This window comes from Acinonyx jubatus, chromosome X (assembly GCF_027475565.1).
Source record: "Acinonyx jubatus isolate Ajub_Pintada_27869175 chromosome X, VMU_Ajub_asm_v1.0, whole genome shotgun sequence".
In the NCBI taxonomy this organism is placed as follows: domain Eukaryota; kingdom Metazoa; phylum Chordata; class Mammalia; order Carnivora; family Felidae; genus Acinonyx; species Acinonyx jubatus.
In genome coordinates, this window is record NC_069389.1 from 43,293,773 (window position 1) to 43,320,207 (window position 26,435).

Consider the following 26,435-nt stretch of genomic DNA (forward strand, 5'->3'; position numbering starts at 1 on the left):
TTGCTCCCCAATGTTTAGAACAGTCTGACAATAGAAATGTGGGGGTAAAAAGGTTTTGATAAATTCATTGATGACAGATAGTAAAAAGGAAATTAATGTTTGGAGGACATCCCTTACTATGGATGTTGACTTAGTGAAAGAGGAAGAGGACCCAAAAGATGAGCATTTGGGAGCTATATATTCTGCAAAGTCCTGTACTAGTAACATTATTTACATTATCTTATTGAATTCTCACAATAACCCTATGAGCAGGTACTATATGATCCCCACATTACTGATGAGGAAACAGAGGTTTAAGAGAAGTTACATGACACATCTAACCTAAACACTGCTAGTTAAAACCAGGTTTGGATATGAATTAGAAAGGAAGTGAAGTCATCTTTCTTCATAGACCATATGATCAGCTAGGTGAAAAATTCTAAGGAATCTACAAAAAGCCTACTAGAACTACTAAGTGAGATTAGTATGTTGCAGGACTGAAATATCAATAGATATAAATCAATCATATTTTTTATATACTAGCAATCAGAAAGTGACATTTTAAAATATAAACCATTTATGATAGTTTCAAAAATATGAAATACTTTGGGATAAAGTTGACCAAAGATGTCTAAGAAGCCGTAAACTGAAAGTACAAAACATGGCTGAGATAAACAAAAGAAGATCTAAATAAATAGAGATGTATACCTTGTTCCTAGATAGGAAGAGTCAATATTGTTAAGGTGTTAACTCTCTTCAAATTAACCTACAGACATGGCATAACCTCAATCAAAATCTCAGCAGGCTTTTTAAATAGAAATTGACAAGTTGATTCTAAACTTTATATGAAAATTCAAACAACTGAGAATAGCCAAAATGCTTTTGAAAAAGAACAAATTTGGAGAGCTTATACTACTTGATCTCAAGACATTAGAAAGATACAGTAATCAAAACAATGTGGTTTTGGCATAAAGATAAACATATAGGTTAATGGTACGTAACAAAATGTTCAAAAATATACCCATGTGTATAGGGTCAATTGAATTTTGATAAAGGTGCCAAAGCAATTAAATGAAAAAAAGGATAATCTTTTCAACAAATGGTACTGGAACAATTGAATGTTCATATGCAAAACAGACAAATAAGCAAAAAAAAAAAAAAAAATGACAAACAAAAAAAACTTGGCCCTAAAAAATTGACCTAAAATAGATCCTAGACCCAAGTACAAGAGCTAAAACTATATAACTTCTAGAAGAATATATAGGAAAAAATTATAGTTACCTTGGGTAAGGCAAAGATTTCTTTAAAAGGACACAAAAAAGATGAAACTTAAAATAAAAGAAATCATTACATTGGATTTAATCAAAATTAAAACCTTTAACTTTTCAAAGGATACTGTTAAGAAATGGAAAGGCAAGCCCAGGCTGGAAGAAAATGTTTGCAGATCACATATATCCAACAAGGGACTTATATCTAGAATATACAAAGAACTCTTATACCTCAATATTAGAAGAGAAAAACAAATAAAAATGGACAAAATATTTAAATAGACACTTCACTAAGAAGATAACATGTATGGCAAAGAAGCACATGAAAAGATGCACAACATCACTAGTCATTAGAAAAATATAAACTAAAAATACCAAAAAATACCAATACAGACCTACCAGAATGGCTGACATTTTTAAAAAATTGACCATAAGTATTGGTGAGGATGTGGAGGAATGAAACTCTCTTATACTGCTGGTGTAAGATATTTTCAACCACTTTAGAAAATAACTTGGAAGCTTTTAAAAATGATAAAGATATACCTACCATATGACTCAGTCATTTCACTTATAGATTTAACCAAGAAAAATGAAAGTATGTGTTCACACAAAGGCTTATATATGAATGTTCATAGAAATTTTATTCATAATAGCCAAACTATTCATAATAGCCATAACCAATCCAAATGTTCAACAATAAGTGAATAAATGAGCAAACTTGGTACATCCATGCAATGGAATATCACTCAGCAGTAAAATGCAACAAGCCGTTAATATATGCAAGATCTTGAACAAATGTACTAATATTCATGCTGAAAGATATAATAATACTATATTATTATGTAGATAAAATTCCAGAAAATGTAAACTAATCTGTAGCAACAGAAAAGCAGATATATCAGTAGTTTCCTGGGGATTGTTGTGGTGGATTATAAAAGGGTACAAAAAACTTTTGGGGGTGATGGAGATGTTTATTATCTTTATTGTGATGATGGTTTCACAGGCATCACCAAAGCTCATCAAATTGCATATGTACTTGTACATGTATAATTATATACACCACTTATACTACAATAAAGCTATAAAATATAAAATTAATTCAACCTTGCCTCAACATCATAGTGAATATGCCTGTAAAACAGGGACTGATTTCCCAAGCAAATAAAAATCAGTATCCTTATTCTGTAGTCAAACTTTACACAGTATGTACAGTTCATTCTGGAAAAAGAGACTAAATAATGACTCCCAGACCTTTCTAATCCAAAAAATTGTTAGTAAAAACAATAAGGGGTCATGAAGGCTGCACACTAATGTATATTGCAGTAACTGCTATCCCCCTCCTGTGGAACAGATTTCAGGTGTTAGCTGTAAGGAAAAAGAGGGGCTATTAACTTTTGGCTTTATGAGATGATGAAATTAAGGCAGGGCTACTTGGTAATAAGTTTCTCAATAGTTAAAAACTTGTCTACTAGCCTTGGTTTTTTAAAATTCATTTAAGAAGACATAACCATTATTCAAGAACACAGAAGAAAAAAAATAAGACGTGTGGTTTCCATATGGTTCAGTAATAATCACAACCAGTCTATAACTCCCTTAGAGTCTGATGAAATATATGAAGGGAGAAAAAAGGGGGTCCTGTGAAAGGTGCATGGAATGAGGGGGTGTTTGACAAAGATATTATGAGGCCAGAGAGAGAGATCAAGAGCACATTTTTACTTTGCAAAACCAACTTAGAGACCCTTAAGTAGGTGGCTTCTACTCATATAAAATACCAGCCAATCCATCAACATATTTTTTAAAGTACCCACTAGTGATTTATACTTAATGCTTAGTGAACTGGAACACTGCGACTGGAACTACCTAAATTTTTCTGACTTCTGAAATGTAATTAAATTGGTACACACAGGGAATTAGCAACAGTATCATGATCCTTAAAAGAACAATGTGTTACCCACTGAATTAGTCTGTCTGTCTGGGTAGTAAATCATGTCCTTGTCTAACAAGCTAGATAAGAATATCTCACGCAACCAGAGAGCTTGGAAACTTCGGATGGAAATCATTTACAAAATACAAGTGGGAAACCACAATCACTTCCAAAAGAAGGGAGGAAATAGAGAAGAGGAGAGAAAGGAGAGAGGAAGGGAGGGGGAAATCCTACATCTATAGGATGTAGCATTTTAAAAGAGCTTTCTTAGCACAGAAGACAAGGAACATTTCTACTCCAAAAGAATCACTCCCTGACTACCCAACCACCACCACATCTGTCTGTCTTTCTCTTGTGCACTCACTTGCACTAAACCTCACAATCTCTAGGTCAAGTGGTGACGTATCTATCCATCCATCTATATCAAAAAGCAAAATTCATATTAATTTGTAAATAGAATAGCAATAAATGTTAAGGGCAAGGGAGAAGGAAAATGAGAAGTAATAAATATTAAGCTAAAAGCTTTTCCTCTGAAATCAGAAACACGATGAGAAAGCCCACTCTCAAGAATTCTATTGAACATAACACTGGAAGTCCTAGCCAGAGCTACTGGGCAAGAAAAAGAAATAAAAGGCATCCAAATTGGAAATGAAGTAAAATTGTCTCTGTTTGCATATGACATGATCTTATATATAGAAAACCCTAAAGACTCTCCCCCCAAAAAATGTTAGAACTAATAAACAAATTCAATAAAGTTGCAGGATATAAAATCAACATACAAAACTCAGTTGCATTTCTATACATTAACAACAAACTATCTGAAAAAGAAATTAAGAAAGCAATCCAATTTACAATAGCATCAAAAATAATAAAATACTTAGGAATAACATTAACCAAGGAAATGAAAGACCTGCATACTGAAACTATAAGATATTGACTAAAGAAATTGAAGACATGAATAAATGGAATGATAGCCTGTGTTCTTGGATTGCAAGAATTAATTGTGCTAAAATGTCCATACGACCCAAAGCAATCTACAGATTCAATGCGACCCATATCAAAATTCCAATGGCATTTTTCACAGAAATAGAAAAAACAATCCAAAACTTCACATGGAACCAAAAAAAGACCATGAATAGACAAAACAATCTTGAGAAAGAAGAACACAGCCAGAAGCACTGCACTTCCTGTTTTAAAACTATATAAGCTCTTGAGACAGCCTTTCTGGATGAAAACCCTAGCACTACCACTTACTAGCTATGAGACTCTGGGTAAATTATTTGGACTTCTGTAAACCTCATTTCCCACTTCTGTAAAATGAGGAAGAATAATAGAAACCTACATGGTTGCTGTGTGGATTAAATGAGGTAATACATGTAAAATGACTTGGAATAGTGTCTGACATCCAGTAAGTGCTCAATAAATGTTAGCCATTTTTTATTTGGATGACGTGCAAAGGAAGTATCCAGGATTTAAGGCTGGAAGAGAAGGTAGGAGCCATATTTTGGAGAACTTGTGATGCCTGACTTGAGGGTTGGTACTTAAATCAAAATGAAGGAAGTACTGAATAACAGAGTGTCAGAAAGGCAGACAAATTTGTGCCACTTTGTGATAGATTTATAACAACTCTAGCTACCTGGCAATGAATGCAAAGGGCTGGTTTGTGAGAGAGTTGTTACCATCAATGGAAGGGTTCAAACACATCCTGTTCAACCAAATTCAAGGGTGTTATAAATGGTAGTCAGGCAGTAGGTCAGTGTTGACCAAACTGAATGGCCTCTAAGATCCCTTTCAACTGTAAGTTGATTTAGGATAAAGAAACTAGGAACAATATGGAGGAAAAACTTGTGCAAGGTACTACTAGGAGTGGCAATGGTGGGAGGTGGGAACACACTGTTTTGGAAGATTGACACTCTAGAGTTTCAGAGCTGGAAAGGACTGTAGAAATCAACCAGTCGATCCAGCTTCCTCACTATAAAGACAAGGAAACTAAAATTCTCAGACTGGGGAAGTGAGTTAAAGGGTAAATTTAAAAGGGGCAAGCCTAGAGGCAGGGGAGCCAGCCAGGAATCCAGAAATCCAGAAATTAAAATAATAGGAGATTCAAAAAGGGTGGAAGTAGCAGGACTTGAAAGGGAGTAGACATGAGGGCTCTCTTGAAGGAAAAAAGACCACAGGGGTGTTAACTGATTGGATATAGGGAATGAGTAAGCAGTGACTCCAAGATTTCAATGCTAGTTTAGTGGGAGGCAGAAGGCTAAGGACAGAGACTCTTTGGCAAGGGGAAGACAACAAGTTCCATTTTAGACATATTGGGGTTTGAGATTTAAAAATAAAGGATAGGAGAGGCAGTTGAATCACAAAGAGAACAGAGAAAACAGTGAGAAAGAGTGGAGAAACAAAACAGTTCAGTGCCACAAAAGAATGCTGGCAGCAGGGCTTTGAGAACACCAGATGGGTACCTTGGAAACAAGGCCAATGGCTAGTAATATTAAAGAGTGTTCAAATAATTAAATATAATATGGCTGTTAAAAAATGCAGCAGCCCTGTATATTCTGATAAAGAAACATCTCCAGTATATGTAAGTTAAAAAAACAAAGTGCAGAAGATTGGTTTAGTATGCATAAAAGACAAGATAAAGAATCCATACCAGATTTGTTCGTGTGTGCATAGAGATACTCTGGAAAGATGCATTTAAGACTCTTTTTTTAAAATGTTTATTTATTTATTTTGAGAGAGGGGGGCAGAGAGAGAATCCCAAGTAGGCTCTGTGCTGACATCAAAGGCTTGATATCACTAACCTTGAGATCATGACCTGAACTGAAATCAAGAGTCAGATGCTTAACTGGACACTCAGGTGCCCATTAAAAAAAAATCTAAGCACAGTAGGGGGTGAAGAACCTAGGACAGGACGAAGGACAATGAAGAGCAGGACACTATACTCTGTCTACCTTTTCATCCTAACTAGCTTTTGAACCATGTGAATGTTACCTATTCAACACATAATTTTATTTATTTATTTATTTATTTATTTATTTATTTATTTATTTTAATCTTTATTTATTTTTGAGAAGACAGAGAGAGACAGAGTGTGAGCAGGGGAGGGGCAGAGAGAGAGAGGGAAACACAGAATCTGAAGCAGGTTCCAGGCTTTGAGCTGTCAGCACAGAGCTCGACACGGGGCTCGAACTCACAAACCACAAGATCAGGACCTGAGCCAAAGTCAGCCACTCAACCAACTGAGCCACCCACGCACCCCTTTATTTTTTTTAATGTTTATTTTTTATTTATGTTCAGAGAGACAGAGACAGAGAATCCCAAGCAGGCTCCACACTGTCAGTGCAGAGCCCCATGTGGGGCTCAGTCTCACGAACCACAAGATCATGACCTGAGCCGAAAGCCAGAGTCAGATACTTAACCGACTGAGCCAGCCAGGTACCCCTACACATAATTTTAAATATAAAATAATTGTGTAAAGAAGACAAGTGGGATGACAACCATGAAAAGGCCAGTAAATTTGGCCCTCACGAAGACCTCGATGGAAGCCAGATTGGAGAGGCCCAAGGAGTACACAGGCTATGAGGAAACAGACACACTGAGCACACAAATATACAAGCATATGCTACACACTTATATATAATGCACATGCTATCTTTGGAAGGGTAAACAAGGGATTGGTAACAGTGGCTGCTTCTGGGAAGAGAAATTAGGGATAAAGAAACACTTGCCCACCTATATAATTTTAATTCTTTTTCCATGAACATTTATCACTTATCCCCCAAATAACAATTTAAACAAATAGATTGTGTTGAGAAGAGGGGAATGAAGGAGGGAAGGAAGAAAGGAAGAAAGGAAGGAAGGAAGGAAGGAAGGAAGGAAGGAAGGAAGGACGGACAGACGAAAGTTGGGCCACTCCTCATTTCACAAAAATTGGTTGCAATGAGGGCAGGTTAACACAGGTCGGTTTTGTAGAGGGCCAAGAGGATCAAGTTGGATTTTTTGTTTATCATTCTCCCCCCCATCCCAGTATAAGAGTCAACAGGGACACTGGGAAGAACAAACACTCTAAAATGTGATAAACTGAATTTTAGATACTAGCTCTGCCACGTACTGGCCCCATGAATTCTAGAAAGTTAATTAACCCTCTTAACCTCGATTTATGCATCTTAGAATAGGGATACTACTAAGTACCACTCATATATCAGATTATGTAATCCTGAGTCTAATCCAACGTGGGGGTTGGGGGCACCAAACCCCTGCACAATCAAAAATCCATGTATAACTTTTGACTGCCCCCAAACATAACTACTAATAGCCTACTGTTGACTGGAAGCCTTAGTGAGAACATAAACAGTCAATGAACATATATTTGTATGTTATATGTATTATATATTATATTCTTATAATAAATTAAGCTAGAGAAAAGAATATGTTATTAAGAAAATCATAAGGAAGAGAAAATACATTCACAGTACCGTACACATATTTATTGAAAAAAATCCTCACATAAGTGGTCCCACATAATTCAAGCCCATGTTGTTCAAGGGTTGGCTGTGTTTAACAAGCTTCCTAGGAAAGCCTGGGAACAAGCAGTCTGTGTGATCCACTTTTCTCCAAGGCTACAACACAAAGAACATGGTCATAGGAATAGCTGATATTGGTATAAGAAGGAGGCACAAAAGGATGATTTTAAAACAAAATTCTAAAACATAGTGGGACAAATTTAGGATTTGGAGTCAGATAGAGCTGAGTTCAAATCACAGCTCCACCATTTACTGGCTCTGTTACTTTGAGAATGTTGTTTGGCCTCTCTGAGCCTCTTTTGTTTTGTCATCTGTAAAAAGGGAACACTGTCACTTAATTTACAGTAGTGATGAGAAGATTGGAGATTATGCATATAAGATTCCCAGAACATAATTGGCATTTAGTTAACGGTAGCTTTGATCATCCTCAGCCCAGAGCTGGGGCTCCCAAGCACACGAAAACAACAATGCACATTTCCTACTGTGCACTTCCATTCCCTTGTGCCTTCGGACCAGCGCTCAAAAAATAAAAGCGCATTGGCCATCCCTGTGATTTTTCAAGCACCTATGAAGTCTCCCAAAGAATTCCCTCCTGTCCTTTGAACTTTCAATTCATTCTCAAATGATTTACTGGCTGCCTGTCCTCCAAATGACCATACTAGCAGTCATGTCCTTCCTCTCTGAAGTTCTTTCCCTTTGATAACAATGGTGCCCCTAATGGGGTTTCCCATTCCCACACTTTAGGAGCATGCTTCCAAAACAAAACTTTCAGCTTTGGGAGGACCCTGATGGAAAGGGTGGTAAGGAGCAAGCTAATAGTCTCTGCTTCTCCAACCAATGCCTGCAAAGGCTGAATCATCTCCTCTAAGGCTTTCTCAGGTTGTACTCCTTTCAAACTTACTAGGTGATCCTGATAAGGACAAATGCTTCTGGGGTCCCTTTTGAGCCCTGTTCCCAAAGTTAGCTCCAGTGATTCAAACTCTCCAGCAGTAACCTGGGCAGGAACAAACTAAGAGAAGGCCCTGCAGTGCGTCTTTTAAACTGTCATAGTCCTGCCACTATGAGTTTCAATCTGTCTCCTTTGGTGCCCTGACATGACCTAACTGACTTCCACAGAGACAGCCACCAATTACATTAGACTCCATTGGGAAGGAGAACAGAGATGGTTCTTTGGGGCCCTTTTCAGCATTCTCAGCTTTGAGTAAAATAGTGAGAAAAGGAATGTCATAGTCAAATAATGAGGACACTTAAGGCACTGAGTATAAATACCAGACGATGACTCACATCCAAGGCTAGTCAAACAGAACACGTTAGGGATTGCTTAAGCAAAAGTGGAAACACACACACACACACAGTATGTTCACATAAAGCTATCTCCTTTAAGCTGAAGCATCAAAAACACTTAAGACAGGCAGAAGACTCACACTATGTCCTCCTCGAACACATAGCAACAGGAGGGGTGGCTGCTGTTTTCAGAGTCTCAAAACAACACTGCCCAACAGCAAGGACAGTGCTGTAATCATCAGCCAGCAGGCCTCTCTCACATGCAAGCCTCAGGAACATAGCTCACACACAAGAGCTTCAGCAGCAAGAAACCCAACTGTTACAAACCAAACTCCAAGCAGCTCTGAGACATGCAGGTAACCTCCCCTATCCCCCACTGCTGCCATTGTCCCTCTCATCCAAGGTTGCCTCTGGGATCCCTCTCAATTTCTACCCGAACCACTATTTCCTTCTACATGTTCCCCCGTCCCTAGCTCACACATGTGTGTCATTTAAGGCTCACCCTACTTACTAGGTGTCACCAAAAGACTAGAAAACTTGGCCAGTATATCCACCTTTTCAAATCATATCCTCTTTCTAATTTGGGGTTGGAAGTGGGAAGGGGAAAATGACCAATTATTGAGTACAAGAGTTTTACTTGAATCCTCCAGCAAACGATTATGGAGAGTCTATTTGGTACTCAGTGCTGAAGATAATAATAAAGATACAGAAGATATAACTATTGTCCTCTAGAAGATCTTGGTCCAGAAAGCCAGACATAAGGCAGCCAAAGTGCCCAAAGATTTCTACTGGAAAAATCAGAACTCCAGCATCCAAAAAAGGGAGAGATTACTTCCTCCAGGAATACACTGAGATGATGTCCTTGAGGCTTATGGCTAGGGCTTGAAGGTTAGGCCCATTTGGAAGGGGCAGAGATGAGAGAAGGCCTTCCAAGTATGCAGTGTAAAGCAAAGCCACTCAAGGAACATCAGGATGGGGTATTTGGAGGTCAGAATTTCCCCAGTGTGTCTTGGGGGGGGGTGCAGAGAGGGAATTATTCTTGCTGAAAACCTGAGTTCTGGAAGGAAGGAATGCCACAAATAAGACCAGAGCCAGATGGAGAATGGTCCATACAGCAAGCTGAAGTAGTTTGGGCTCTATTTTAAAGGTAGCAGGGAACCACTAACTAACTTTAAGTGGCAGGGGGAGAGGATGATCAAAATGAGGGAAACTACTAGGGAGGCCACTACAGTAGTAGAGTTGCTCCAGAAGGAGGCTTCTTCCTGCCTGTCCCAGCTCTTGCAAGATCCTCCTTCAAAGTTGCACTCTGAGCTATTTCAAAGCTCATGACTATGCATTTCTTTTAAGCTGGGTGAGATATGAATGACACTTCTTATTCTGAATGACACTCCTAATATTGTAGTGAAGTTGGGTCACGGACTTAAGTAGAAGTAAAAAGTAGAAGCTTCATCTATCCAAGTCTTCCAGTTTAGAAGAAAGGAACTATGATACATCATTTCCATTTCTGTAATAGCATCGGGTGGCTTGACCCCTGGGGTCACTGGTCTCTTGTGAGATCCCAACAGAAAAGTGGGAAGCAGAGAGAGAGGGAGAAAAAGGGAGATAGAGGAAGAAGGGAGAGAGAGAGAGAAAGAGAGACAGAGACAGAGAGACACAGGATAACTGCCAACATAGGGCAAAACCTGATTGTCAAATGCATTTCTGGGGCCTGTTCCAGATCACTGCCACTTATAGGCTTAGACTAGATCTCAGCCCTAAATTAGGGCTCCAACCTAGAAGCCGGGATGGGAGTTGGAAGGACCCCACCTGGGTCTTAGCAGTGGGAATTAACTCTCCCTGATCCTTAATTCTTTTGGCTTTTAGTAGTGGCTGGAAGAGGAGAGGGATGTAACCTGAACCCTAATGCAGCTGAGAAGGGCTAAGAGCCAAAACCCTCCTTAAGCAGATACAGTATATGCACGGCTTGGGCAGGTTTAAGAATACTGCACATTTCTCCAGCCAAAGGCACAGGAAAATATGACAATTACATATTTAACCCTTTACATCCAGAGGAGGAGAGTATCATCCTCCCACCAGAACTCACACAGCAGAGAGAAGTTAGCAAGCCAGCTCTTATAAAAGCCAGAGCATTCAGGGAGTCCTTTACACAAAAGAGCCTCAGCAGCTAGATATTCAAGTCAATTTCAAATATAAATTTTAAACTATTTCACTTTGACAGAGAACAAGTAGGTAAAGGAACCCATGTGCCTGCCCATTAGCCCTTAGCAGGAAGGGAGCTGTGTCTACAAGGAGGTAGGGAGGGAGTGGAGAGACCAAGTTCCACAGCACAAGCATCTTTGCAACATTCTGAATTTTACTTCTTCACCATGCAGAAAAGCAGGTGACACTATCCAAAAAGAATGGATCTAGAAAGCAAATCTCAGTAGGATGGGGGCAGAAGAGGAATGGATAAACCCATCTGCACACGAAATTAACCTCTCCTGAGAATTTCATGTAAGTATACATAGCATCAGAGCTAAGGTTTGGGTCAGATAATCACCCCCAAATTTTTAAACGTCTCTTAATAATAAAATGACATTTTTCAGCCAGATTGGCAATAAATTAATTTTTGAAGCAGTTCTCTATTTCCTCTTTATTTTAATATAAGAATCAGAATGAGACTATGGTAAGGACACCACAGAAGGCAGTTAAATCATACTTGCAAGTTTAACAGTGCTTTTTCAAAGATCATATTTAACAACCAATACTACTGTAGAAATATTAAGAATGATATTCACAGATTAATAATATTACACTATGCAGAATATAAAACTGCTAACAACAAAAATGCAATACAGGGATGCCCAGGTGGCTCAGTGCATTAAGTGTCTGACTCTTGGTTTCGGCTCAGGTCATGATCTCACATTCGTGAGATCGAGCCCTGCATAGGACTCTGTGCTGACAGTGCAGAGCCTGCTTGGGATTCTTTCTCTGGCTCTCTTTGCCCCTCCCCACCTCTTAAAATAAATAAAATAAAATAAAATAAAATAAAATAAAATAAAATAAAATAAAATAAAATAAAATAAAATAAAATAAATTTTTAAATGCAATACAGACTTGAAATTCCAGAGGTTTGAGGTTTGCTTTACCATGCCTCCACATTCTGTTCTTCATATAGAGAAAACAATCTTTAAACATCTTGGCAAATCAACTGATGCTTTTTAACAGCCTCAAACCTTTTAACATTTCAAGCTCCATGTCTGAAGTTTGGCATATTGACATTTTCTTCTATTTTTTTTGTTTGTTTGATTTGTGGACTTTCCCATCACTTGAAAGTACTAAGTTAAACAGAAGGAACTTCAGCCAGTAACACCTCAGGTGACCAGGCATCCCACAGATTGGAGGAAACAACAAGACAAAGCTATGACCAGAAAAGCCCATTAAATAACAATGCAGGCCTGTGATGTCTGTTGGAGCATGAGATTGTCTGGTAATTAACTAATTCCCAAAACAATCAGCAGATTGGTAAATTGCCTTTGTTAACCATTAGGGTCCTAAAATAATGATTTGTTATTTTAACCTATCAGTGGCCTTAAATAAACAAATCTTTTTTTTTTCTTCTCCAAACTGTCTATGGAACTTCTTAACTAGATAGTCCCTACAGACCTGTGTCTCAGAAGACCCAAAAATGAACAAAAACTCATTGGCCTCCCAATCCCTAACACCACTTAGAACCTTCTAGTTATACTGGAAGGGGTTCATCTCTAACCCCTGCCTCCCCTTCATTTCTTTAGATCCAAATGGTGTGTATTATCACAAATCTCTGTTAACTTGCTAATGAACATTGCCAAGATGGCTGATTCCCTTAAAATGACCTTTCATGGGGCACCTGGATGGCTCAGTCTGTTGAGTGTCTGACTCTTGATTTTGTTTGGCTCAGGACATGGTTCATGGTCAGTCATGAGATCCAGCCCTGCGTCAGGCTCTGTCTGCCCTGGGTGTGGACACTGCTTAAGATTCTCTCTGTCCCTCTCCCTCTGCCTGCCTCTCTCTCTCTCTCTCTCTCTCTCTCTCTCTCCTCTCTCTCTCTCTTAAAAAAAATGCCCCTTCATATTGTTCAGCTCAGGTCTTTCCTCATGGAAGCACTTAAGTGGCTGATACTCTGCTAGGTGCTTTATCTTGAATACATTAACTCTAATCCTCCAAAACAACAAAATGGTTACCTACTTCAAACCTGAATCTATTCTACATCCAAATTTTCTGGGTTCTTCAGAACAGCTGGCTCAAATCCATTCACCTTTATATTCCAGTAGTCTGCAACCCTCAAGCAGATCTCCACTGACTCATTTATCTAACCATACAAGCAGTATGACATTGGGCAAGTTAACTAACCTCTCTATGCCTCAATTTTCATATCTGTAGAATGGTGTTAATAATGAGTTCCTAATTGTTCAATTGGAAAACCACTGTCTGGCTCAGACAATGTACCATGAAAGTTTTACTTGTTAGAAAACAAATAAAAGTGACAGTTATGGAGCTCGGTGCTGGTTTCATAGGCCAGAGGAAAACTAGTTCAGTTCCTAGAACAAACATTCAATAAATTGAATGAATGAATGAATGAACAAACAACACACAACCTGTCCTTGGGGAGCTCATGCTGTTAGTTCACCGTAGGGTGAGCAAACCAACCTCAATCTCCTGTCTTTAGGATACACAGTATATATACTAGCATATACTAACTAGAATTAATGCCTTTCTTCCTCCCCAGCCTACCTGAGTCCTATATATCCCTCATGGCCTAGCTCCAATTCTTCTTCCTTTTTTCACAAGGCTCCCTAACCACCTCAGCCCACAGTGAAATTTCTCTCCACTGAATACATGTTGCTCTTAGATCCTATACCATGGTTTCAGCACTTAAAGGTTTTTGTTTCCTGGGCTTGCAGTAGTGGCTCTCCTCACAGAACTGTCACTTCCAGGGAACAGGTCTTCTATGATGGCTATCTCTTGCATTCTCTAGTTTAGAGTTAGGCATTTTAAAAGTACTCAACAAACATGTGTTGAGTGGTCGTTTGATTGATTGATTGATTGATTGATTGATTTGAGGCTTAGTTGGGAGCTCTTAGGTAGAGGCCAAACAAGGTTTAGCATAGCCTTTCAAATTGCTGGCTGTTTAGACATTAGCCAGAAATTATGTCTGGTCTTCCAACTTCTGGCCGCAGAAGACATCCCATTAATGGTGTCTTGCCACTTCACACCTTCTGAAAGATTCCATAACTTCATACAATAAGTTTTGTAAATTCAAAATTCTCTTAAGAGAATTTTTGTTTAATAAGAGACAACCGTGGAATGCTTTTGTCTCCTAAATCACATACACGTCTGGTATTTATATGAGATAAAGGATAAAATCAATCTCCCTTCCTCTTAGGAAAAAAGTGTGAGTTTTATCATTTTCATTTTGCAAAACAGGAAATTGAGACACAGAGAGGGAAATGACTTGCCTAAGGACACACAACTGAGTAGCAAAGCACAGACTAAACTTCAGGCCTTCTGAATAGGAGCCTGCACCCCTTACCCTGATTTGAGATTTAAAACAAAATGAAACAAAATCCTTCCTTTGATCTTGGCCCCTGAGGGGCATATACAGGTAATGTTACTGGTTTCTGCACAAATTTCCATTTCTCTCATTTCTTTCTCCCTCCTTTCCTCTCCCTCTCTCCCCTGCTCCCGCTCATTTTTCTCTTTTCATTTCTATCTTATTTCTCTATCTCATTTCATCCCCCCACCAGGATCATATTCTTATCCAGTTCTTTTTGTCTTTCTCTTTCTTTCATTCACCTATGGTATTGTAGAAAGAATCTGGGATTGGGGGTCAGACAGAAGTAAATTTTGATGCCAGCTCTTGCACTTACTGTGTGACTTAGAATCTATTACTGAACTTCCCTGAGCTTCAGTCCCCTCATCTCTATAGTGGAGACATCAGTATCTACCTCAAAGAGTTACCGTAAAAAATGAAATGAGAATACATGTGAAACACCTAGAAGCAGCAGTATTTACCACATAGCAGGTCTGTTACCTCTTGTATCCCACGATGTCTAGGTGTTGACTACCCTTTGGATGTGAGAGGTTGCTGAGATCCTTCTAAACTCCATTGCCTCCAGCCAGTGAGGCACATCCACACACGTGGAGTACCCAGGTCCTTGCCCAGTCCACTTTTCAGCCTGTTGTCTTGATACTCCCTGATTGCAACTTTAAATTAACACAGAGCTCCAAACTCTCAGTCAAAGCCCTCCAAAGAACATGAGAGTCAAGATCCAGTTACTCACCCCTGAGGCTCCAAGATGTCATCACTCACCCTCTCTGTCAGATAATATGCCATCAAAAGCTGCCTACCTGCAGAAGTTTCCACAGGAGCTTTTACTGACATCAAACACATGCAAAACAAAATGGAAAACAGCAAGGCAGCTCAACAAAGACAAGGCTTTAGCTTGTCATCTTCTCATAAGCAAAGATGGGGCTGCAGCCATGAGATTCTAACCGCTTTCCAGAATAACTAGTTGAACCAGCTTTACTCCCAGGTCTACCTCACATCACCCCCAACCCCCATCCCCAAAAGAAAAATCAATTTCTGATGGACCGTGAAAGGCAGTATAGGAGAACCATTCAAAACTTCCCTGCCAGAGGCTCAGGAAGAGAGCTGAGCATACCGCTGGGAATCTGCTGAATGGCATTCGGGTGGGGGCCAGGAGACACCACAAAGGGTCTGTCCGTCACTGGGCTTAACCCTTGATCTTGTCAAATTAGTCCCACCTCTCGCATTCCACACAGATGTAACATTAAAAGACTTGAGTGAAAGTTAACAGACCATGCCGCATGCCATCCCTGAGAACATACCAGGAAACAGCCACTTCTGGGAAGATGGGAAGTAGTAGCGTGGAGAAAAGCAATGCCCTGTAATAACTGCCTGATGTCAGTCAAGCTTCACACTTCCACAGCCCAGACCAAGCAAGGATCCTGGAGCCCTTAACAGCTCTTCAATAAAGCAGAAGCTCACCCCACGGAAAGTCTGAGAAGAAAGAGGAGGGTGCAGAGAAGTGAAGCAGCTTGCCAAGATTACTCTGCAAGTTGATGAAAGAGTATCAGTAATGTGACAAAGGTCCTGTCTTCTACTGAAACAGGACAGAGAGAGACACAATATAAGACAATATCCCCCAATGTCCAGCTATTAATTTGCTGAGTGTTTTCAAACTTTATCAACCTTCACTCTGTGAGTTTTGCACTGGTAGCATGGCTGAGCCAAGAGGGACAACATTGGTACAGCAGACTAGAAGGGCCCTCTGTGACCAAAGAAGAAAAAAAAGTTGGGTTTTGGACAGAGGGCTGAGTGGCCAATGAATTAACAAAGAGGCAATGGCACTTGAATAAGCCAGTCCAAAGGGTAGGCCTCGAGCTACTGGTGCTGATGGGTGGGGGCTGGGAAGCAAAGATTGGACATGAAAGAAGAGAGAAGCCTGGATACCAGGAAAATGTGTTTCTATTGCTACTAGGCAGTGCTCACTCTGCGACACAGCATAGCCATAGACTTGCACTGATGGAGGAGGGAGTGGATGTGAAGTCAAAGGGGAGGGGTTAGTCACTTTGAGAAACCAAGTCGTCTTGATCGTTGCAACCTTAGTGCCCAGCCGGGATGGCTATGTGCCCAAGTAAACATGCCAGTGTGATGTGAGGAAGAACGGATCATTCCTTGCAAAACTAATGCCTAAGACAATCTTCCCACTTGGCCTATTTACAATGGATGTGGCAAAGGGGTATAAAGAGACAAATTTCTACCCCATCCCAGTCCTTGGAACACAATCTTTAGGCAGGAAAAAAATATCTCAAACTATTCATTAATGACTTAACTGAAGTCTGTTTGAAGGGGATATTTCAGGAGAGAGAGCACCAGGAGACAAAATACTGGCTTCACAGAAATTGAGTGAAAGTGATCTAGGTACCAACATAAGCAATATAAAAGGATCAGTTGTTGATTACAAGGTAACAGGTAAACCTGGAGTTCAATTTCAGAGACAAATTTGACCATACATACACTGGGGACATACATCTGTTCCCAGCATCAAGAAGATGAGCATGTTCAGGGGGGTGCCTGTGCGGTACAGTTGATTAAGCATCCAACTCTTGATTTCAGCTCAGGTCATGATCTGATGGTTCATGAGATCGAGCCCCACATTGGGCTCTGTGCTGACAACATGAAGCCTGCTTGGGATTATCTCTCGCTCTCTCTTTCTGCCTTTCCTCCAGTTGTGTACATGCACTCTCTCTCAAAATAAATAAATAAATTAAAAAAAAAAGAATATGAACATGTTGGGCACTGATAGTAGTAGAAACCCCAAACCCACCCAGATCTCTGTAACAGAGATTCTAGAGCACTTGTCCCTAACTTATGAATAAACTGCTTTCTCAAGAATACTTTTTGAAAATAAACAGCTTGGAGCTTTGGATGGTTTCCTGTAGACAGAATACTATAAATGGTCCGTAGGTTCTATAATTTCTTCAGTTACACTATGGATTAAGTAGGCCTCCCCAGAACTGTTGTGAACCTAGGCACTATCAATAACACTGTGTCAGAAAGACATGTTTCCTACTCTTCAATGGTGTCTCCTCCAGGCTTCTCATCCTTCAATAATAATGAGGATTAAGCTCCATCCAATACACTCCCTGATCAGGGCTTTAGTAGCAAGAAAAAATATTTGCCCAACTCAGGTGGCAAACTGGTAGATGTGAAGGGCATGAAGAGATAAGGCCATGGGTGCAAGGCCTCCAGCAGAAGTGACCCTTATGGGTATTCAAGGTATAGACAGAAGACCTCAGAACCCAGGGATGACAGCAACAGCAGGAGCTTTTGCAGTCTGGGCCAGTGGCAATATGCAGGGAGATAAATATCCGACAGGGGTTTGGGATGGGAATTGCTGTGTCTAAAATCCTACATAGGGGCTCTGCAACTTGGAGACTGTATGTCACATATGGTCAGCATCTTCAATCTTGGAGACACCTGTTTTTCTCAGAAAGGGAACATTCTGTTCAGAGAGGCTACACCTACAAATTCCAAGCCAAAAGTTGATATAAAATAAAATAAAATAAAATAAAATAAAATAAAATAAAATAAAATAATAAAATAAAATAATAAAATAAAATAATCTGACATTCTGAAGCTCTGGTTTTGACCCTATTCATTAAATGCTGCTTCCTTCTTCTAATATACACCTTCCTTCTCTGTGCCTTTTTGTATAAACATATATGCTCATTGAGGTCAGGGCTTGTATCTTCTCTCTCATCTCCCTTAGAACACTTTTCTTAACACTAGCCTGAGCTAGGCATGGGGCTGGGGCAATTTTAACTAAACAATAAGAGATGAAATGTGTTCCTCCCAAATCTATTATGTGGCTATCTCAGATGCCTATGTAGACACCTTGGGCAGGTATGGCTTCACAGCAGCACATGGACTTCCAATAAAAGGTCTTGCTTGACATCGGGCTTTTGTAGGCAAGGACACCAGAAAGAGCCAGAGTGGTCTTCAGTTGTATTTTTTTTTAAAGAATCATCCTTCTGGTCAGATTCTCCTCAGCTATTGTATTTGGCTGCAGGGTCCATAATTCAAGAGAAACATGGACAGGCGACATCCAAAGTAGGAGGAGGAAGCAGGAGAGAAGGCTGGATCTCAGATGCCATAAGGAATAGCTGAAGTTGCTGGGGTTCTTTAGCCTAGAAAAGTGAGACAAGGAGACGTGGTCTGTGTCTTTGGACCTCCAAAAGACTGTCCTGAGACAAAGAGAAAGCATTCTTGTTTTGTGTGGTCCCAGAAGGTAGGGCTAGGACCCATGGATGGAAGCTAGAGGGATAATGACTGCAGCTCAATATACGAGAAAGTTGTCTATGGTCAAAACTTTCCAACCAGGAAATGGATTGGCTAAGAAGGCAGTGAACTCCCAGCATAAGCACAGGAGAACAAGCTTAGAGCTACTACACAGAAGGCTAATATGGGGCGCCTGGGTGGCTCAGTCGGTTAAGCGTCCGACTTCAGCTCAGGTCATGATCTCACGGTTCATGAGTTCAAGCCCTGCATTGGGCTCTGTGCTGACAGCTCGGAGCCTGGAGCCTGCTTTCAATTCTGCCTCCATCTCTCTCTGCCTCTTCCCCACTCATGCTCTGTCTCTCTCTGTCTCTCTCAAATATAAATAAAACGTTTAAAAAATTAAAAAAAATAATAAAATACACAGAAGACTGATGGACTGGTTAAGATTAAGACCAGGTGACTTCCAAAAGGCCCTCTTGGCTCTGAGAGTCTCTGATGATTCTAGGCCTCCTCCAACAACAGCATTCGGTTAGCAGCCCTGAGTCAAGTCTGTCCTTTGGTGCTTGATGGGGGTGGGGTAGTGATGAACTCTCCTCAGATGGGTCAGCATCCTTTTCCCCTCCTGGTTCTGAAGAAGCTTAACTATAAAAACTGTGGTGTTCCCTCCAGATAATCGCTCCATAAACACCAATGTCAAGCCTGAGTCTCTTTCCTCTTTAAAAAAAAAAAAAATCCTGGGAGAGGGTTGGGAAAAGCAAGAGGGGAAATCATTCTAATTTTTTTTTTTAAAGGGACAATGCTCAAGTGTCTTCCAGATGGAATTGAATTATTTTCTTTGTCTGAGGCTTTGGAGGGGGAAGATCCTCTAACAGGCTTGACCTGTTTCACTTTAAGAAGCACATGTGTGGATCTCAATAGGGTACCAGGTGTATTATGACAGCCTAGCAGGCCCCAAAATAGTGTGTACCCAAAGCTCAGCCAAGAATTTCCAGACACACCACCCATTCCCCACTCTTCCTGCCCTACCTCCATCCAACCTTCTTTGTATCTCTCTGGATGGATTCCCATTCCATGTGTCTAAATGCCTTCTACTTTCTGGGAGAGGGTAGCAGTTGGGGAACTGAGGCCCTAGATGTGTTTGCTGATTCTAGAGGCAGATGAGGAGGGTATTCATGTAAGTACCCAGACTGGACTAAGCTCCCAAGAAGCACACCTCTTGAAGGTCCCTCTGTGAATGCCAAGCCTTGGCCTGGGGTGGGCCCAGGAAGGTTTCACTGTAACTAATGGTTCTCATAGAACACTATCTTTGCAGCCAGGAAGAACTCAAACTCACAGCCAAATTTACTGCCAGCCACACGAAAGCCTCCATTTTACTTTACCCACGTCCTCTTGAAATCTCAACCAACTCTTTGTGTGCTTCTCCTAGAAATAAGGTCACAGTGGGGATTGGTGAGGGGGAGTTAAAAACAACCTAAAGAGCATGCTCTGCCATCTTTCTAGGCTAAAGACAGCAAACACTATTAGAGTTTTCCCAATTCATTCTCACATCATCTTTGATAATAAAGATATCTGCATACTCCCATTTAGCAAATAGACATCTGGGTATACAGAGGGTAAAATGATATAGCAATAGCAATACCCATTAAGTGGAGGAAGTGAAGTTTCCTTCTCCTCCAGGCTACTCCCCCATCCCACCCTACCTTGTTCCACGTTGATAACTAGCCCCCCCCCCACCCGCTTGCTTCACCATGCCAGATGGAGACTGCCACCAAAAATGGGCCAGGAACATGGCAAATATGTAGGAGGAGTCTGTCTTCTCCTCCCCAAATTTCCTCCTACTCCTGCATCCCCACTGGTCTCCACTCCTTTTCTTCACCTTTCACTCACCTCAGGGCACATTTGCAAGAACTCAGAATCAGTATAGGAACCTCAAGTTACAGCTCAGTAACTCTCTCTCTCTCTCTGTGTCTCTGTCCATCTGTCCATCTGTCTGTCTATCTGTATGTCTGTCTCTCTCTCTCCTACACACACATGCACACACACCCCACAGGAGGATACAATTGAATTTCTGAGGCCTCTGAGAGGTCCTGTTTGATGCAGAATTACTGCTGCCAGAAACTTGGAAGGGTCACCCATCCCCAAAGAAGATCTTTTCCAGTGCAGGGAGCCAACTTCATGGATGGCTGTTTATACTGTAGATGGGACCCTAAATAGCAAAACAGATAAATATGATTAGAAGAGAATTTCCACTTTATCTAAACAGGCCTCCTGGGCCAAGGAGGTAGTAGAAGATGCTAACCAAAGGAATTAATAACACCAAGGTCATGGGCCTAAGGCCCTTGTGGGTTATGTTTCTTTGGAAACATCACAATGTATGGTGAAATCATAAACCATCCCTTAACACTTGGGATAATCAGTAAAAGGTGTTTTGTTTTGTTTTGTTTTTAACATTTCTTCTTTTTTTCTCACTTGATTGTCAGAAGACTACACCAGTCTCCTAAAACGTGGGCAGTTGAATTCCCACATTCAAGAAAATCACAACAGTCAGTAGGAACTGACCATTTTCCAACCTGATCATGACAAATATGAGATAGACTTTCACACTCAATGTGATCTTTTCCCACTAATCACCCTTTCTCAAATCCCACCACTCCCTAGATGTCTCCACAAGCTATCTCTAAGCATGTACGCCACACCAGACCCATTTTTTTTCCCCGTGACATAAAAGGAGGTTCTCCAGCATTTCTCACCATGGGTCTGGGACCTTACCCCTCTCTCTGCCTGACCTGAAATGATCACAGTGGTTTGGAGGCACTAAAACCATCCTCTCCTACTTCCTGAGCCCAGACTTCAGCAGGGAGTGTCTGCAATCTGGTCCTCACCTACTACGGAGCCACAGGCTGGCACGGAAAGTTACCTGGGAAGCTGTCAAGACTAGGTACGTCCCTGAATGGTACTGCCCCATGCCCCTTCACAAACTGCAATACTACCAGAAGAATCAAGAAACTCTCCAAGTAGTAGAAAATATGATAAACTTAGAGCCTACCACTGACTCACTGTATGGCAGACCTAGGCAAGCCATTCAGTGAATCACAGCCTCAGTTTTTCCATCAGTTTCTCCACAACCTTCCCTTGACTGCCTCACAGGGTGGCGGGAAGAGGCTAATGAAACAAGGGATATTGAAACACAGTATAAACAGTAACACTGTATGCAAATGGAACAAAGCCTCTTCTTCAGTCCACAACCCTTGAGAAAAGGGCCAAAGCTAGCAGAAAGGGTTGCCTACCAGATTGTCATAGTCTTATTCAAAGCACCCCCCCCAACTTGAACCTCGTTATACACATGGGGACACCTAAGCCCAGCGTGGCAGGGGGGCGGGCAGGGAAGTGATGAACTCAGGACCCCAAAGCAAATAAGCAGGAGAGTAAGGATTAGAACCCAAGTTTTCAATCTGCCAATACAATTCTCTTTCTACTACCTTCTATCTCATCCACACCAGTGTGTGCAGGCTTAGGCTATTTTCGAGAAGAAAGCTGTATTGTTCTGAAACATAAGGGGAAACAAAAATAAGTTAGAAAAATGAAAAGGGGACTAATGAACTATGCCACAGAGTGTCTTGGTAAGAAAAAAATACCACTGAACTTAAATACCATGCTTTTACTGTAAGGTGCCAGGCTATGTGGGAGGGATGGGAGAAATGATTCTACCCCCTGCATACCCAAATGTGTGTAATAATGAGCTTTCATATAATAGGGGTCAACTGTACATTCAGTGGAAAGGGAATCATTAAAAGGCACCCTGCCTCTCAACACACGAGTCACTTCCTCAACCGCTTGGCCAAGGAAACCCTCATCTACCCTCAAATAATCCCCCAGCCAGACCACAAATTGCTGGCTGCCCCATACTTAGTAACACCCCCTGCTATGCTCAGCACTGGCACACAAAACAATCCAGGGAGGGCCACAGCAATAAGCACTCTCTGGAGCACTTCTCAGGATGGGTCAGCCCTTGGCAGAGGTGAAAACATGATCTCTCCAAGATAGGCTGTTTAGGCAGACTGTGGAAATTCTGTGGGTGGTGTAAGGAGAAAAAGAAAGGGGGGAACTGCCAGACCCTGGAGGGCTGTATAGCCAATTCGGACCTTGGTGGAAAAGGGGAAGACAGGAGTCTGATTAGAAGAAATTCCTGAAGGTCAGGATTCCCCTCCCCAAAATGGTTGTCTGAGAGTGTTGTTTCATTTTGTTTTGTTGTTTTTTTTTTTCAAAGAAAGCTTATTACTCCCTCAGAAAATATTGGAGGGAGAGTACCTTAAGAAGGGGAGGAACAGTGGGTGACAAAGGCATCTCAGGCTGGTTAGAAATACATGACTAGTATGGGGAAGAGAGAGCTGGGTGACGATATGGGCCCCAAGGCCTGAAGGACCTCTACACTACAAGCTGACCAGCAGGTCCAATGCGAGGGGAAAAGCAGCACTGGTTCCTGGGGAGGGGGGGAGGCGTGGCAGGACACTAGCCACCCCCTGCTGAGACGTGACCTTCCCTTACAAAGCCAAAACTTAGTGACATTTGTGCCCTGCTGAGAAGCCACACCTTTCTATCTCCAGCCCAAACCCACATCCACAACCCCAACTGCAATCTGCGTGGGCTGGCAGGGGAAGAGCTTCTCAAGACGCGAACGTTTACGAGAAACAAAACAAAACAAAAAATGGGATAAAGTTAGTGAAGTCCGTTCACTTGGCAATCTGGCGCCACAAGGTGAGTGGCCCCACAAATCTTTCTTCTCAGGAACGGCCCCCGCAGCCCCCACACCCCCTCACCCCTGCTGACGATGGCTCGTCTGGGGAGTTCTGGAGCACTCAGGAGAGCTCCTCTCCCCTGCCCTTGGCTGCAACTTGGCTTCCAGCGGATCACAGCCTCCTAAAACAAACAAACCCTGGCGGCGGCGGCGGCGGCGGCGGCGGCGGCGGCGGCGGCGGCGGCGGCGGCGGCGGCGGCAGCAGCTCCAGCACAGCTGCGCTCCATGGCGCAAAAGTTTCCTCCACACTTCTCAACGTGCAGGAAGTCTCGCCGGCGCTGGGGCAGGACTCCGGAGGGAGGGAAAGGCCGGGCCGAAGCCGCAGGAGCAACGCCTCGCCAGCTGAATGGATGTGCGCGCCTCCGGCCGTGGGAAGTTGGTCCGACGAAAGCCACCAGTGCCCCATCTCCGTTCCCACACCAGACCCTTGACCTGCAACCTGCCCTGGTGGGACGACCCCGCTTCCAAGAGAGCTGCCAAGCGGCGCTGCCTGTCCCGCAGGGGCGCGAGAACTTCCAAGGAGAAACCTCCAACAGCCACCACTTCCTCCAGCTCAAACTGAGGGGAGCAGCCGCCCCGACGTGGGGGAGCAAAAACTGTCCCCAGAGCCTCCCGAGTGTGCGCGCACTGGGCTCTCGCCCCAGGGCCAGGCGTGCTCGCGTCTAGTGCTCCAGCCACCGTCAAGGGTGTCTGTGACTGGCCTTGGTGGCAAGACTCCTGCGGGCAGCTAAATGCTGCACAGGAGGGCTTTCACGCCCAGCTCCGACCAAGTTTCAGAGTTGGTCTGAGGGCCGCGTCCCCCGGCAGCCTGCGCACCCGCTTGCCCATTCAAAGTTGGGCACTGCTGGGACACAGGCGCCAGGTCTTACCTTAGACACTGTGAGCGGTTCGCAGTGTTCCAGACCCCCCTTCAGGGTGAAGCCCCAGGGCGCCCCCCCTTGCAGCTGCACGGGGACGTACTGGAAGGACCCAGGCCGGCTCTCCATCCTCCGCTCCTCTCAGGCGACGCAGAGCTCCTTTTCCTCGGGGGCTACGTTGCCTCCGCCCCCAGCAGCTCCGCCACCATCGCCCTCCAGTGCTACGCCACCCCGCACCGCCCTGCTCCGCCTACTCTCCCGGCAGGAGAACCTCAGGCAGCGGGCGAGCCTAGCTCGAGGAGGAAATGACACAGAGCTGGAGAAAGGGGGAGGGGGGGAAGGAGAAGGGGAAAAAAAAGAAAAGAAAGAAGGAGAGGCGGAGGGATAGCGCGTAATGGACAAGAAAACGGAGCAATGGGGAGGGGCAGTCAGTGGGACCTCGCCTATAGGATCGCTGGGGAGCGGGAGCCAGGCGAGGCCTTACATCAATTGTTACATTGTTTCATTCAAGCTCCCCCCCCCCCCCGCCTTTGGTCCTCCTCCTTACCGCCGGGTTCCCCGCCCCTCGGGCCAGCCAAAGCTAGGGGAGGTGAAAGTCATTAGTGTGGATAGCCCTTGTGGCCCAGTGGGCTGAAACTCTGGCTTCCCGATTAGTGCGTTCATGTTTCTCTGACTACCTTTTTCTTCTGAGGGTCCCCAAACCGGGTCCTGGGAGGGTTACAAGGCTGCTCATTTGTGAACCTTGCCTAGAGGGATAGAAAATAAAGCAAGCAGGCCAGCGAACACAGTGCGACTGTGCGTGTAGGCTGCTGTGTGTGTATGCACTAGGTGTGTGGGGTCATTTTGAAATATTGCCCCGGAGCATAGTTTAAATAAAGAAGCACTTTGAGGATGCCCCCTGCCCGGGCTTAGCCGCACCCTGGCTCAGCGCTGGCGTCTATGGGTAGCACTGTGCTTGTGTATGTTGCAGTCATCTGCAGTTCCTGGCAAGGCCTTGCACTTGCTCCCACTGAGATGACCAAGCCAGGAATCACTAAACTGCTAGCAGACTACTACTATCGTTTCCACTCCTAAACAAACCTACAGGAAAGAGCATCCATTGATAAGCTGGCCAATTAACAATGTGCCTTTTGGAAGAATCAGCTTTTAGACAGGGTCCAGAATATTTCTGCTCATCTATCCATACTTGAGGCTGTAGTTTCTAAGCTGGGCTTTTAGAACAGACCAAACACACACACACACACACACACACACACACACACACACACACACACACACACAAGCAAACGCCCAGTAATAGTCTCAAAAAGTGAATCTGTTATTAAATATTATGCTAATTTTATAGTCTTGACCTAGACAAGTTGCCTACCCTCTCTGAGGTATTCACTCTAGAGCCACATGCAGGCAATGAGTTTTTAAAGGACCTCACACTAGGAGGGAAAGTTGTAACAAGTCAGTTGTGACTCAAGGGGACCTTCCCACTCCCTCTTGCCTATTCAGTCTCTTGCCCTCTTCCTGTGCAAGTTGTTCCAAATCTCCAAGAAACACACTGTGGCACCCAGCCTTCTACAGTCAGCTTTATGCAGACAAGGTTTCCACTCTCTACTTCCATTCCCTCACTTGTCACTGACTCTTCCCCATGCCTGCTGTGTAGCCCAACAGGCCACTGAAATTTCTCTCACAGGCCCCCCTCCTTCCCCCCCAATCCTTTCTTCTGAGCCTTCTAAACTACCTGCATTATATGATGCTGACCAGACTTTTCTTTAATAAAACTGCAATTTCGGTGTTGATAGCCTTCCTTTTCATTTTTTTTTATTTTTTTTAACTTTATATATATATATACACCACATCTTCTTTATCCATTCATCCATCGAGGAACATTTGGGCTCTTTCCATACTTTGGCTATTGTTGATAGTGCTGCTATAAACATGGGGGTGCATGTGTCCCTTCAAAACAGCACACGTGTATCCCTTGGATA

The 26,435-nt window shown here is 42.6% G+C and overlaps 1 protein-coding gene across 2 annotated transcripts in view; it reads right to left on the reverse strand.

Moving 5' to 3' along the window:
- Nucleotides 1–24,924, reverse strand: part of SHROOM4 (shroom family member 4) — a 257,265-nt gene extending 232,341 nt beyond the window's left edge. Inside the window, exon 1 of one of the 2 annotated variants that reach the window (XM_053202326.1) lies at nucleotides 24,469–24,924. In XM_053202326.1, the coding sequence (XP_053058301.1) occupies nucleotides 24,469–24,585 (117 nt within the window). In that variant the 5' untranslated portion in view covers nucleotides 24,586–24,924. The remainder of the gene's footprint in view (nucleotides 1–24,468) is intronic. The other variant, XM_053202327.1, reaches the window with a different exon arrangement.
- Between the last annotated feature and the right edge of the window lie 1,511 nt (nucleotides 24,925–26,435).